The sequence below is a fragment of the Pygocentrus nattereri genome, chromosome 18, assembly GCF_015220715.1.
Source record: "Pygocentrus nattereri isolate fPygNat1 chromosome 18, fPygNat1.pri, whole genome shotgun sequence".
Lineage (NCBI taxonomy): Eukaryota > Metazoa > Chordata > Actinopteri > Characiformes > Serrasalmidae > Pygocentrus > Pygocentrus nattereri.
The window spans coordinates 32,300,437-32,314,299 of NC_051228.1; the positions used below are offsets into that span (position 1 = coordinate 32,300,437).

General features: G+C 37.1%; 1 protein-coding gene across 2 annotated transcripts in view; it reads right to left on the minus strand.

Annotated features, from left to right (window-relative positions):
- Nucleotides 1-13,863, minus strand: part of megf10 (multiple EGF-like-domains 10) — an 80,146-nt gene that overhangs the window by 33,367 nt on the left and 32,916 nt on the right. For both annotated transcript variants that reach the window (XM_037547547.1, XM_037547546.1), the window contains exons 6-8: nt 5,099-5,345; nt 4,440-4,560; nt 3,896-4,032 (exon numbers count right to left, since the gene is read on the minus strand). In XM_037547547.1, coding sequence (XP_037403444.1) covers nt 3,896-4,032; nt 4,440-4,560; nt 5,099-5,345 — 505 coding nt within the window. The remainder of the gene's footprint in view (nt 1-3,895; nt 4,033-4,439; nt 4,561-5,098; nt 5,346-13,863) is intronic.

The following is a 13,863-nucleotide window of genomic DNA, read 5'->3' on the forward strand; positions in this document are numbered from 1 at the left end:
ACGAGTAATTTATTTTGTTATCTCAAGATAACAAAATTGTTATCTTGTACACATCGTAACACAAAATTACTGTTTATTAGTTGAATTAAATATATTGGGGGGAAAGGCCTGTGCAGACGATTTATATATATATATATATATATATATATATATATATATATATATAGTGCCATTGTTTGTTCCCTGTAGAGGATTTGTTAAATTAGTCTCACAACAAGCAAAATGTGTAATTTCATTAGGGGTGTTCAGACTTCTGCATACAACAGGATACTAATCATGACCAAACTTCGCATGAACATGTCAGTTGCTCTTATATATGTGAAAAAAAATATGAATGATGAATGGACCGACAGAAATCCTACAAAGTTAAAAGAAAACTTTTTCCATTAACATAAATTCTAAGAATATTTTTGGAATATCTTCTGTAAGACAATATTTTGTCCCAGCAATGACAATGTGATAAGACATAGATTTTCACAGTTACTCTCTCCTTCTTTTTTCCTTCTCTCTCTCTCTCTCTCTCTATCTCTCTTATACGCATATGCCACTCTTTGAGGCTGAGCTGATTATTTTCAAACCCATAGGGTGTGGTGGGCTGGGGCCTGCTAGAGTTGGCCAGAAGCCCTCTGTGACGTCTGGCTCAGCCAAAGCTCTTATTAACTCATAAAAATGCACTTGTGGTGCTATTCCTGTCGCTTCCTGGCCTGCTTAAGTATATAGTGCATGTGCTCTGATACTGGTAATTATGGGTACTGGGCTATGTTACCCAGTCTCAGGCTCATTTCTAATATAGGCCCCAATCTCTGCTCCCAATCAACTCAGCCTGACCCCAATAACCACTGTGCCCTAAGTGATGCTACCTACACAAACCTCTACAAAAACTCTTTACACTGTAAAAGGTCCAGGGGCAGGAAACACTGGCACAGAGCACATTACGTATAATTCATTGCTGTTGATTTATGTGCATTTGCAAGCTGTTTAAAAGTTCTTACTGCACCTAATCAAAACAGTCAGGTAAGACAGGTAAGTTAATTAGTTGATGGTTTATATTACATGACATATAATTGATATTGTATAACTTCTGACACAAACAGAGAAATTTAGCACAAGTAGGGTGTTTACACTTTTTGTTATGGTGTTTAAACTCCAATGCGTTTTCAAAACTGCTTAAAGCTACATCAAATAAAATGGTTATATACTGCCTGATATCTGAGCCAATGTTTTACAGCAGTTTTAAGATAAAATTTGGGCCTAAATGTTTTTTTAAAATAACTTTCATGGTATAGAGGTATATGGAAGATTAATCACTATGAAAATTATATATAAAAACTCAGAAGACACACGTAGGTGCACTGTCTTGGATAGTAAATAAAATGGTGAGATTTGCATTGTACATATCACAACCCCTGGTTCCTATCACCACCAGTGTAAAGAAATTAGGGTTAACAAGTTTCTTTATAGTCAACCATTTCACCTCAAACTCCTCTGTATGAATTTGTTCTCAATGACTGACTATTTCGGAAAATTCCATATAAATTTCCTCTTTAACATAATGGTGTGTTTTTATTATGCAACCTGAATACTTGATTTACTTGCCTACATCCTGAAACAAACTGTGTTGAAACACTAATAACAAAAAAGGCATGTTGTTATCACTTCATGTTCAATATCACTTCAGACAAAGCGATAATCAATCATCAATGCACAAATTCAATTCCAACATGTCTTATCCTCATCTTCATTAGAGAAACAGCTCTATTTTCTCTGTGCTTCTTCTCTGCCCACTTCACTTCCTGAGCGCAGGCTCTGGCCGCAGCTGTTTCTGGCACTGTGGCGCCATCCCCCTGACCTACTGCCGTGTGTTCTTTCAAAACTCCACCACATCAGCCACTCGTTCATTCATTCACACACATTTTAGCCATGCTATGCTTCCCTTTGTGCTGAGGTCATTTTAGAGCACAAACCATGGACTGTCTGAGAAGTTTGCCTCAGGACAAAAAAAGACTTTTTGGACAGGGTGGGGCCTGGTGACATTCAGAACACATCAGTGCTCACTGATCTGCCACCTAGTCCTATGAAACATCATGACAAATATTACTGTTTTATCTAACCACTAGTAATATAAATCAATGCCTCTATGATATGGCATAAAATGGAAGTTGCTTTAATAAGAGACGTGCAGATAAACAAACATCAACTTGAAGTTTTTATACCCTGTTAGGACGATGGGTCCATACATGCAGTATATCTGTTATGTGTTTTAAAATGACTTATTTATAAAAAGAATTTTTAAAACTTAATCGTAATCCTAACCTTAAAATCAGCCTTCCTGGGTCAGAGAAGACGTAGGACAACAACCTGGGTGTCATGTAGACTTTTTTTTTTCACCCCCCCCCCCCCACCCCCCCCCTTTCCTTTCCCTCTCCTTTCTTCTTTTCTCTTTTTCTCTCTTTGCTTTTACTCTCCTCTCTTCTCCTGCCTTCTCTTCTGCTCTCTTCCCTCTCCTTAGATTAGGTTAGATTCTCTTGCCTTCTCTTGTCCTTTTTTCCCTCTGCTTCCCTCTCTTCTCCCTGCTTCTCTTCTCCTTTTTTCTTCTCCACTTTTCTTGATTCTTTCTGCCTACTTTTCTTTGTTCCACTCCTCCATCTCCTTCCCTTTTCTTTACATCTCCCTTACTCTTTCCTGTTTTGTTTTCCTCTCTTCTTTTCACCTTCATCTCTCATATCCTTTTCTCCTTTTATGTTCCTCTCCTCTTTTCTTGTCTCTTTTATTTTCATTTTTTTCTTCTCTGTATTTGTCATTTCTTTTTCTTTGCTTTACTTTTTTCTCTCTTTTCTCTTCTGTTTTCCTCACCTCTGTTCTTCTTTCATTCCTCATTTTACCTTTTCCTCCTGTTTTGAGCCATTTTTGGTGACCTAAAAGAGCTGTGAGAATTTAGATGCTACGATGCAGTGCATGAACAAAAATGACAAAAAATTAACAAAAACTGACAGAAACTGTTGCTTATATCCCTATATGCATTTGTTGTGCTAAGCAGTTTGAATACTACAATATGACCCTAGAATATGATTTGACATACTAATTACAGTGGAGTTATTCACTGATAATCCTCCCATAGTAACACTGTACATGTTTACACGTGCTTACAGAGCCTATTAACAACAGTTGACTTCCCAGCTTAATTATAATGTGACCTTGATGTGGGTCATTTTGCTATAGATCCTGTGCCCATACAAACCCCTAACTTATTGTCTCTGACCTAGTCCACATGCACTCATCTATACCAATTATCACTGACCAGCAAATACTGTTACTATCCTCCGACAATCAATTCAGCCCTTGAATGCAGCAAACATTACCTTAAAGTCAAATAAAGCATGTTTTGTCAAAAAGCTTAAGGGAGAATGTTCCCACGTTTGTGGTTCAAGAAAAGAAAGTTTTCATTTGGATGTAAAATTACTATTGAATTTAATTCACTTGTTTACCTATTTTTTTTACCCAAAATATAATTTTATATTGCTGTCTTACAAACCATCAAATTCAGTTTCAGTTTGGAATTCAGTTTTAGATGATATGATAAACACAGTGTGATATGACACACAATGTACTTAATCTGTACAATCTTGATGTGAAAAAATCCTTTTAGCTCAGATCAGATTTTTCTAACTTGATGTGGTAATATAATAAAACATTAAAATAACAGTAAGATAATAATATTGCCCTAGCAGAATTTTACACCAAGCTCCAGACTGGCATTTCAGTTCACCTAACATTCTATTTAAAAGCAAATATAATCACTTCAGACACAGCCTTTCGCCATGTTTCTCTCTTTCGTTCTATCCTTCGCACTGAATTTATGAGAAAAGATGCATGCATACTCTTACTAGTGTCTCACCTTTCTCCAGTGTATCCTGGGCTGCAGCAGCATTCTCCAGTAGACGAGGAGCAGGTTCCTCCATTGTGACACTGACACTCCTGAGAGCAGTTCCTACCAAAGCGACCCTGAGGACAGGGCTGACCACAAACTGTTCCCTACACACACACACAAGCCACGTATCAGCCTGTTCTAAATATGATTTAACACTTAATAGTGATGACGATGGTTAATCAGGACATGCTTGGCATTAACAATATGATCAAAATGTACGCTTCAGTTAACTGCCCCAATTTTCTAGCTATGCAATGTACTTTTGACTAATTTTTTAGGTAACCCTCATAAGATTCATTTAAGATTTTGAGATCACTTAAAGGGGAATTACACTGATTTCTGGAAAAAACAGTCATTCAGAGTGGTTTGATGTGAAATAGTGCATTGTAGAGAAACTTACTACTTACTGATTAAGTTATACCTCTCCCTTATAAATAGAGGTTAAAAATGTGTGGTGAGATTACCTAAAGGTTAAGATCTTGGCTGGTAGAAGTACAAACTGTATAATTACCATCCAGCCAGCAGGACAGGAGCACTCTCCAGTCACATGGTGACACACTCCACCATTCTGACAGGGGCAGCGCTCCTCACACTGTTGCCCATGTTTGCCTGGAGGACACAGATCCTCACAACTGCAGGAGAGAACAACAGGGGTATAATGAGAACAAGTCAGGACATAAGGGTCCTTTATAAACCCAAAGTTCTGTGCACAAATCAACCTCTTTGATGTCACAGTTATTGCTGGCATTAACAAAAATAAAGCATAATTAGTTAATAATTATACCTCACATGTAGCTCATTGAAAGAATTATAGAAATTCTGTCAAACTGCTGATTGTAAACTTTGAAATCAACACCACATTTTTGTATAGAAGAAGTAGAGGAGATATTTTATTATGACTTGAATTTGATAAAAAAGTTCTACTTTCTTGTTTTGTGGGATAAAAAAACATCCTTTACATTTTTTCTTGACTTCAGCTTGATGATGTAGAATATGAATCAAATAAAATTGTAATTAATAGCATGATTATGTAATGAATCATGTACCTATATAATTGCATAACAAAATGGCACTCTAGACTCCTTAGGGTCAGACATGCTATTATGCATCTTCTGAACATTTACAGTATGTAAATACACTGGCGTGTCTTTGTGTATAAGTGTAACTCACAACGCTCCAGTGTATCCAGGGCTGCATGTGCACTCTCCTGTGACATGATGGCAGGTGGCGTTGTTCTGACACAAGCATTTCTGCTGGCAGCCGTTTCCATAGGTACCTGCCTCACAGCGCTCCTCACAGCGCCAGCCACGATAACCAGTTGTGCAGATACACGCACCCGTGATGGGGTTACACAGTGCCCCGTTTTTACACTGACAGCGGTTACTGCAGTGAGGACCCCAGTGGCTACTGTCACATGCTGCACACAGAAAAAACACATTTAGAGTTCCGATTATTCAAACATAACAAAACAGGAAACATATATATGGCAATTCGCCAGTAATTTGTAATATTAGTGATTACACTGTTTTGTTCTATGATAGCTTTTTTTAATAGTATTTTCCTTCCAATTCAATTGTAGCCAATTCCACCTGGCTAGGTCTCCCACATCACATGACGGCACTGAGCTGGGAGGGTAAAGGTTAGCACAGGCTTCTTCCGAGCATATGAAGCACCATCCATGTTTTCATTGCTAAAGCAATGTCAGACAGCTCAACATGCCAGTTCTGTTGCTAACAGACACCCATGTAGGCTAGCAGTGCTAAACAAGAGAGAGCAAGGTTAATCATGCTTACAGATGGCTGGGGCATCACTGAAGAGTATAAATCCCTATGGCAACATTTTAAAATGTATCATTACACCACCCAGGACCACATCTCCACTACACTTAGCTGATTTAATCAATCCAGACTCTAGCTTTAACCTCACCCAGTCCAGCAGTGAGGTTTCTCCTCACAAACACACAGGAGAACCCCATATGCCCTACGCCACATGTTTATTCTAGTACTTCTTTCATCTTCCAGAAAACACTTTCTCTGACATCAGCACAGTTAAAACTGAATTAGGACAGCTTCATGGGTCTCTAACCATTCATTAGAGTTATGAGGTTTCAGGTTAAATGGCTGTGTTTTAGCTATTGAGTGCACTGGAGAGTCAGTTAAAGAGTTAAAAAGATGGTTTCTGCCATCAATAAACACTTTTGATGAAAGAGTGCGCAAAGCAAACTGACGTTATACACAACCACATTTTGGGGGTGGTCTTTATCTTGACCATCTGATAGGATTAACACATTTCTAGGAACTTGGAGGCTTTTGCACACAGCGTCCATGCCAGCCCAAGTGCACACTATCATTAAAGCTAAAGGGGGACATTACAATGCTACAAAATTCTGAAATTCATGTAAACATACAAAGATTTTACTTTTTACTCAAATGTTTATGTTGATAATATCATTATAATGAAAAACTATGTATGAAATTAGATATTAAATGCATAATAAAAGCATTTTAACCAGTGGGCCCAGACTTTTTGATACCATTGTATGTAGATCCATCCATCCTAACACTTTTATGAGTATTTTGGCATTTTGAATAAAAAAGACTGAAAGATAAATATCAAATAAATTCATCAAAAGTTACTTAGATGGTTATAAGCTCTTGAGGTGGATATTTCTTTTGATGGAAACACATTTAAAGAATAAATATGTGTGAAGACATGCGACCAATCAGGAGCTTCCTTTTTTCTATAAAAGCTATGATGTAGCCATGAAACATCACAGAAGGCAGCAGTGTTTCAAGATGCATGTTCATTTACATTAATGACAGATTTGACTCACTTATGCACATGAATTTGAGCCATCAAGTTAGAAAGATCAGATCTGAGCTAAAAAGATTTTTTCACATCAAGATCCTACATATTAAATGCATTGTGTGTCACATTGTGTTTATCATATCATCTGAAATTGAATTCCAAACAGAAACTGAATTTGAGGGTTTATAAGACAGGAATATAAAATAATATATTAATCTGATGTATAACTCCACTGTAGGCTACTTTTCATTTTGGAAAAAAGTACAGAAGGTTTTGCTGCTTTACATTCAGAGGTTAAAACTTTATGAGGGCTTTATGAGTGCTTTTTTGCTCACATGACTGTAGCCTCTACATCAGAGACAACAGTGATTGGTAGAATGAGTTCAAGTTTGCAAAAGTTAAATAAACGAAAATATATGTGAAATAATGTTGCATTTTCACCATCTGAACGTTTGATGTGTATGAAGTCAGTTACACACGTTTAAATGCATTTAAATACATTTTTGCCATCTGAAAAAATTTAGAATAAATCAGGCTTGGAGCCTTAAAGGTATTACTTTTTTTTAATTTGAAGAATTTTTTGCGCATGTCAGTTGCTTGATTAAATTTAATTTGACAGTTGGTTGGAAACCGCTAATGTAGTTCAGATGTAGTTTTCTTTGTTGTGTAACTGAGCTAACATTAGCACTGTGGTAAATTAAACATTGTTGTTTCCAAACTGGGTAGTTTCCAACTGGTAAAAAAATCTTAGCTTGGCTCGGTAGCTCCAGAAACGCACTGCTCTGCAGAAACTCTACACAAAGTGCACAGCGATTTCTCTTTGCTTTGAATGTGACTTTTGTCATCATTCTGTAAAGCTGTTCAACCTGCCAATAGTTACTACAAATGAACACATCTGTGGAGCATAAATACAGTTGAATGCAAAAGCTCAGTTCTGTTGCTCTTATAAGTACAGAGAACACAATTCTGCACAATGCACATTTGCATTCTGTCCACAGCCAGGGGGAAAAACAAGTAAAAAATGTGATATGTGCAAATGTTATGTAATATTATACGTGCACCCACACACACATTTATTTATTTTCTTCCCTTATATGTTAAACTCAGTAAATAAATAGAAATTGTGCACTAAAGAAAACTTTCTTTTAGAGGATAAGTTAACTTATTTTCAATTAAAAAATCAACAGAACATGTGATTTAACTACAGTTGTTCAAATGTTTGTATTTAGTTATAGGTCAGTTCTTCTAGACTAGCTGAAAAAGTTTCTCCCCAAAATATTTTTTTTTCACTGATATTATTTCCATCAAATAAGGTAAATAAAAATGAATCATTACATCTTGATCTTCACTGAAGTCATTCAAAAGTTTTATCTGGCAGTGTATGACAGATGTGTGTGGGAACGCATGTCTGCCACACTAATAAAGCTCATAACAAAGCCCATCCTACCCACACCACACACTGAGTGTGTTGGCATCACTGACCACACACGTTACTGGCGCCCTGATTAAAGCAGCTTCGATGATGATGAGAGGACGCGAGCGTACACCGCAAACCGTAAAGTCTTCCATAAATCCGACTTGAGAGGCAAACCCAGTGATTGACATCTTCTCACGTACTAGCGAGTTTAACATGTGTGTTGATGTCACTGGCCACTGAGGTTAAATGACCTCAAAAAGACTTTTTTCACCCTTCCTCTTCTCACATTTGCTGCTTTTTGCTGACATGCCCTGAACCTTAGCTTCGTTTTACGGCCTGAGATAAACATGGAAGTGTTGCTGAGGGAAGCAAGCAGCTGTCCGGTCCTGAAGTATTTACAGAGCAGTAAAAGTTCAGAAAAGGCTTTCTAAACTGAACGTCTTTCATCCATCATGAAGAGTGAGATTTTTGCATCAAAGCTAAATAAAACTTTGATGTACAAACTAAATACTAACAAATATATTAAAATGTTAAGCAAGCTAAATGCTGTTATATATTGTAGCTACAAGGCTGTGGACAGATTGGACAATATTAGCTGTACTCCATCAGATGTGTCTACTGGGCAGCATTTTAAAAGCATTCGCATCAAAAAGATCCCTGTCCTTACCAGACAGTCCTTAAGGCTAGTCAGACACACAAAGTTACTGATGTTGAGCAGCAACCTCTGATTCTAACACTGAACAAAAGGCATTTTATTTTAACTTTTCAGTGCAGAGTTAAGGCCTACTACTGGTTTCAGGTTTGAACCCCAAGAATCCCATGTGTCATCTACAGCCAGGACCAGTTTATTCGCATAAGGCAGGTAAAATTACAACGGCCAGACATCCAGTTTCACTTTATAGCTTTGTTATAGTGATATATTTAAGCTTTGTTTTAGAGCACTGTGCCAAAGTTAGACGCCATTCTTCTTTATTTCATTTTCATTAAAAATAGCAAGTTATTCATTTTCAGCACGAGGAAAAAAACATACTTAAAAAAAAAATTTAAAAAGTAAAAATAAAAAATTTATGCAGAAAACTTAACAATCAAACATAAATCTTTTTCAGTATTTAATGTGTTTAATCTATTCTTTTTGGGACATTTGTGGTCAGTTTTTCAAAGAAATCTGCAGGGATGTTTTTCCACACCTCTAAAGTTCAGAAGATGGTTGCAATTTCTATTTCTCACTATGCAAGTCATCCCAAATACATTCAGTGGTGTTGAGGTCTGGTTTTCTCTCTGGTGCGGACTGTGTGTTGTTTAGAACACATGTTTCCAGAACACCAACAGCTTCTTTGTTTGATTTGTTCTGCCTATTTCCATTTCTCAGTGAGGGCTTATTGACAGCTAAACATCTTTTCAGACCCATAGCATTGAGTTGTCTTACCACAGTCAGACACAGTCAAAGATACAGTTTTAGGTACTGCAAATGATTTATTTCCTATCTCCTCAAAAATATTTCATTAAAAAATAAATAACTTACTACAGCACTACTGTTGCTTAGTTGTACTGTTTATGTGCCTGGTATAGGAATGAGCTGATTGTAAGAATGCATGAGAATGCTCATACATGAGTGCTCATGAGTGCTGCACACTGATACACACAATATGGGAAGAAATTGTGTGTCTAAAAGGTGTTTATGTTCTTTTTATGTTCTGTTTATGTTAAATAATTACCATCAGAAATTATTTATATTTTTGAGAACAGATCTCTCTGATCCTGGCAAACCTAACATCTGATATGCTAGGACTATTAGGAGCTTTCTGATTTTAATGAAATGTCAGAACATTAGCCAGCTTCTGTGGTCAATATGTGACCATGTTAAAAAAGAATGAGAGAGCAAACCATCTCCCTTACATAAAAGAAAGTTGTCAGACAAAAGTTATGTAGCTCAACAATTGTAGTTATTTTTATGTCTGCTGCTATCTTTTTGACCCCTCCATCCCATACTGGACCATGGAATATCTTGTCGCTTGGCGAGGCTTAGTCTCTCATCATGTCTTTCCACTCTCAAAGTGGTGTGGTGAGGTTGACTGTTCAGGGGTACGGTACTCGACATTACTAGTGATCAATAAGATCTAACATAAATAAATTTCAAGTTTCTCAACATTCATGAAAAGACAGGCCCTGGATACATTTTCATTAAGCACAAAATGCAATCAAAGCACAAAACATCTACTGCCAGTCTGGTCACTGTTACTTCACGTAAAGAAAAACATCATGGGACTAGACAAGCTGCAAAAAAACAACATATAAGCCCTTCCTCTGTCTCTATAAGAAAGCATCACAGTGCTCTGTGTCCCATTAGCTGGCATTGTGCAGAGCGTGCGTTAGTGCTTTCTGGCCGTGGTGAAAAGTCCACAGCATTTCCGCGGGGCAACAACAGAGCGGCTCTGAAGGGCCTGCACGCACAAAACCTTCTCTTATTCAGAGAAGCTACGTTTGTGAGACCTGACCTAGTTAAAGCAGTGGACCTGGAGGCCTCACCATGCTTTTGCCTGCACACTAATGCCCCCCCACCAAACCTTATTGTCCCACTAAATAAGAGGCTAAATGCCCTAGAGAGGAAAGAAACACTCAGAATAAGCTTCAGGATCATAGCTACTGATCATCAAACACTGTCTGCATCTTTGTGTTAAAAGAAAATGATACGTATATATATAGATATATTCTTGTTCTAGCACCAACTTGGCTATTTTAATTTTAAGGAATGTTTTACTTTTGAATATCTTTTATTTGCTATTTGTCTTATTATTATTTTGTTGCTTTCAATGATCTTATTACTCTTACTTCATTAATTGTTGCTATACTGTGAGTGAAGGTTCTTTGAGTTTAAAGGGACTCTCTGGTCACAATTACAAATTTAACCATTACCATATTTGTTGTAAACATGTCTACTTGCCTCAGTAGTAGAAATTTTCCCATTTGAAGACTAAGAAAACTCCTTTTTGATGATGTACCTCGAAGGTGGGAGGAACTTCTGAAAAACTACAAGGGGTTTGGGGGTGGATACTTGAGGAGAGTGAAGAAGAAATCCAAATATATAACATCATGTCTTTACATATAAGCCCCTTCATCAGATGCTACACTGGCAGTCAGCATTTCTTTGTTGCTGTGGAGGAATTCCCAATGGTTCTTTGAAGAATTTGCATAATGCTGCTGTGTAATGCAGTGAGAAAACACTAACAGACAAAAACACAAAAAAAGAAAGCAAATTGTAAATTCTGTTAGACTGATGTGTCTGAAGTGTGCCATGCTGTGCTAGAACATTACATAACACGACAAATAACATAGTGAATGCTAATATTAGTCCAGAATACATCTTTAAATAGAGGTTTTAATTGACCTGAACTGATAAAAAAACTGGAAGTTTATCAGTACAGGCCCATGTAATTGTGTGCAAAAACACTTAAAGTGTAAGAGCTACTGAAGAATCAAAAACAGGTTCTGTTTTCATTGATTTGCAGCCTTGCACAAAGGTAATACAGGCACCACAATAAAGCAAAACTCTATTTCACACTAAATCTGAGCAGCACAACACTTTAATCAGCATTTGGCACAACACTTACACATATCTAATGAGTTTACATGGATGAAAGCTAAATCTGCTACACAGCTCCAGAGGGCTGTGAATGCACTCAGTGTGTTTCTGCCGCTGTGGTTTCTCACATCTATCATTCACTCTCCACAAATTGAGCAGATCTTTAGCACCCATGCTGTGAGAGATCTGGAAGACTGGCACTTTCTCACATTGTTTCTGAGTGCAGTCCAAAGTGAAACTCAGCCCCATGCTTGGTGGACCTCTGGATAACTTAAAAATAAATAAATAAGCAGTTTTACATTCATCACGTCTGGCAAATTTGATTCATGAAGCATCTGCAAGAAAGATCCGGTTGGTAAATGGCTGACAAAGAAATAATTCACTAAAAGTATATCATAATGCACCATGCAGGGGGATCCTTCCAAATACAGTTGACGTATCTAAACAATAAAGTATTTTATTAAAATACATATAGTTTTCATTGCAAAAATAACTGAGCTTAGTCTACATTTTTGTTCTCTTTAGGGCCTTTTTATTTTGCAATTACATCATACGATAATAAGAAACAGGTAAGAATATGATCAATATGTTTTCCATGTCCTCATGGCCTTTTGCTTATTAGGATACAAGTCTTCTACTTCAAGATACAAGGGGGAGACAAAAAAACAGAAACACTGCATGAAATTCTCATTCTCACTGGCCATTTAATCAGAAGCACCTACCATATAAGTGCTCTTTGTAGGGTTACAGTCGGTCCAATCAAGCCTGTCTGTTGCAGCAATTAATCAGCCTGATTGGTCAGAAAGAGATCACCACAGGACCACCGCTGACCATTTAATATTTAAGGCCTTAAAATCCCTGGCTTATTACATTCTAAGGCTTATTATTCAGAAACTATAGGGACTTCAGTAGTTGAGCTATTAGGTTTTAAAAATGTGTAATAAACCTTTGGGCCCACCAGTGGACCCTAGCCATTTAAGGGGTTACTGGTCCTATGGTGGTCTCTTTCTACTGATACACAGGGTGAATTGCATGTCACCAGATAAGCTATACTCCTGTGATGCTTTTACTTGAAAAATAATAAACAAAAAAATCCACCGGAGAATGATCATAGAAACAGTTTTCAGTGTTTTTTTAAAGTACTGATGCTCAGAACATTGCCCAGCAAGTCGATCTACTTGTATCTTTTGAGTTTAACAAATGTTGATAAATGGTAAAATGAATACATTTTAAGAAACACTTCTAAGGTCAGTTAGAATTTACAGTTCTTCATATTTCCTGGTATTTCATGTATCAGCTTCTGTTCACACAGGTAAACTGCTGTATCAACTTTACCAGGATTTTGAGTCTTATATACACACTACCATGTCACTGTCATGCTGAGAGTGGCACACCACCTAAATGATATCTGGCAAGAGGCTGGCCTATGGTGATCCCTTTTGATGGACAGGGTAGAAGCTACAGTCAGTAATTGAGTACTTACAAAGTGCACCTATGTGGTATGTGTTTCTGATAAAATGGCCTGTGAGTTTTAGTATTTTATGTACCAATTCTGTTACTTTGTACACAACCTGTAAAAGTGTGCACAGGCAATAATCAGCGTATGTGTAAACAGTGCAAAACTACAGACACAAAGTACAAATTATACTTGATATTCTGAGAAATTAATTGTATAGTCACAGTTAAAACACAATACAAGAGCAGTCAATTGGGTCTAAAAGAATCAACCTAGCTTCAGGGAGATTTCCAAAATCCAGACTGAGCCTTAGCCTGGACTGAAAAGGGATTTCCAATGGTGATTTATTCTTTACATTGCAATTAAGTCCACTAGGCTTATGACCCCTTGGTTTCTAAATACACTCAAAATAGACTAGTAATTTGACTACTGGTGGTTACATCTGTTTCACATAGTGCCCCATGACAGTGCCTCCTGCTTCCATTTAAATGTTTACACTGAAACTCAGAAAAGACAATTAAAAGAAAAAAGAAAAAAAAACGCAGCAGCTGACCAAAGAGAAACGTAACACTGAAACTATCATGACCAGGGTAAGACAATAGGGCCACAGCAAAACAAAACTATAAAGACCCTAACTCAAAACATAATCCATCAAAAGATCAATGACGTGTTTG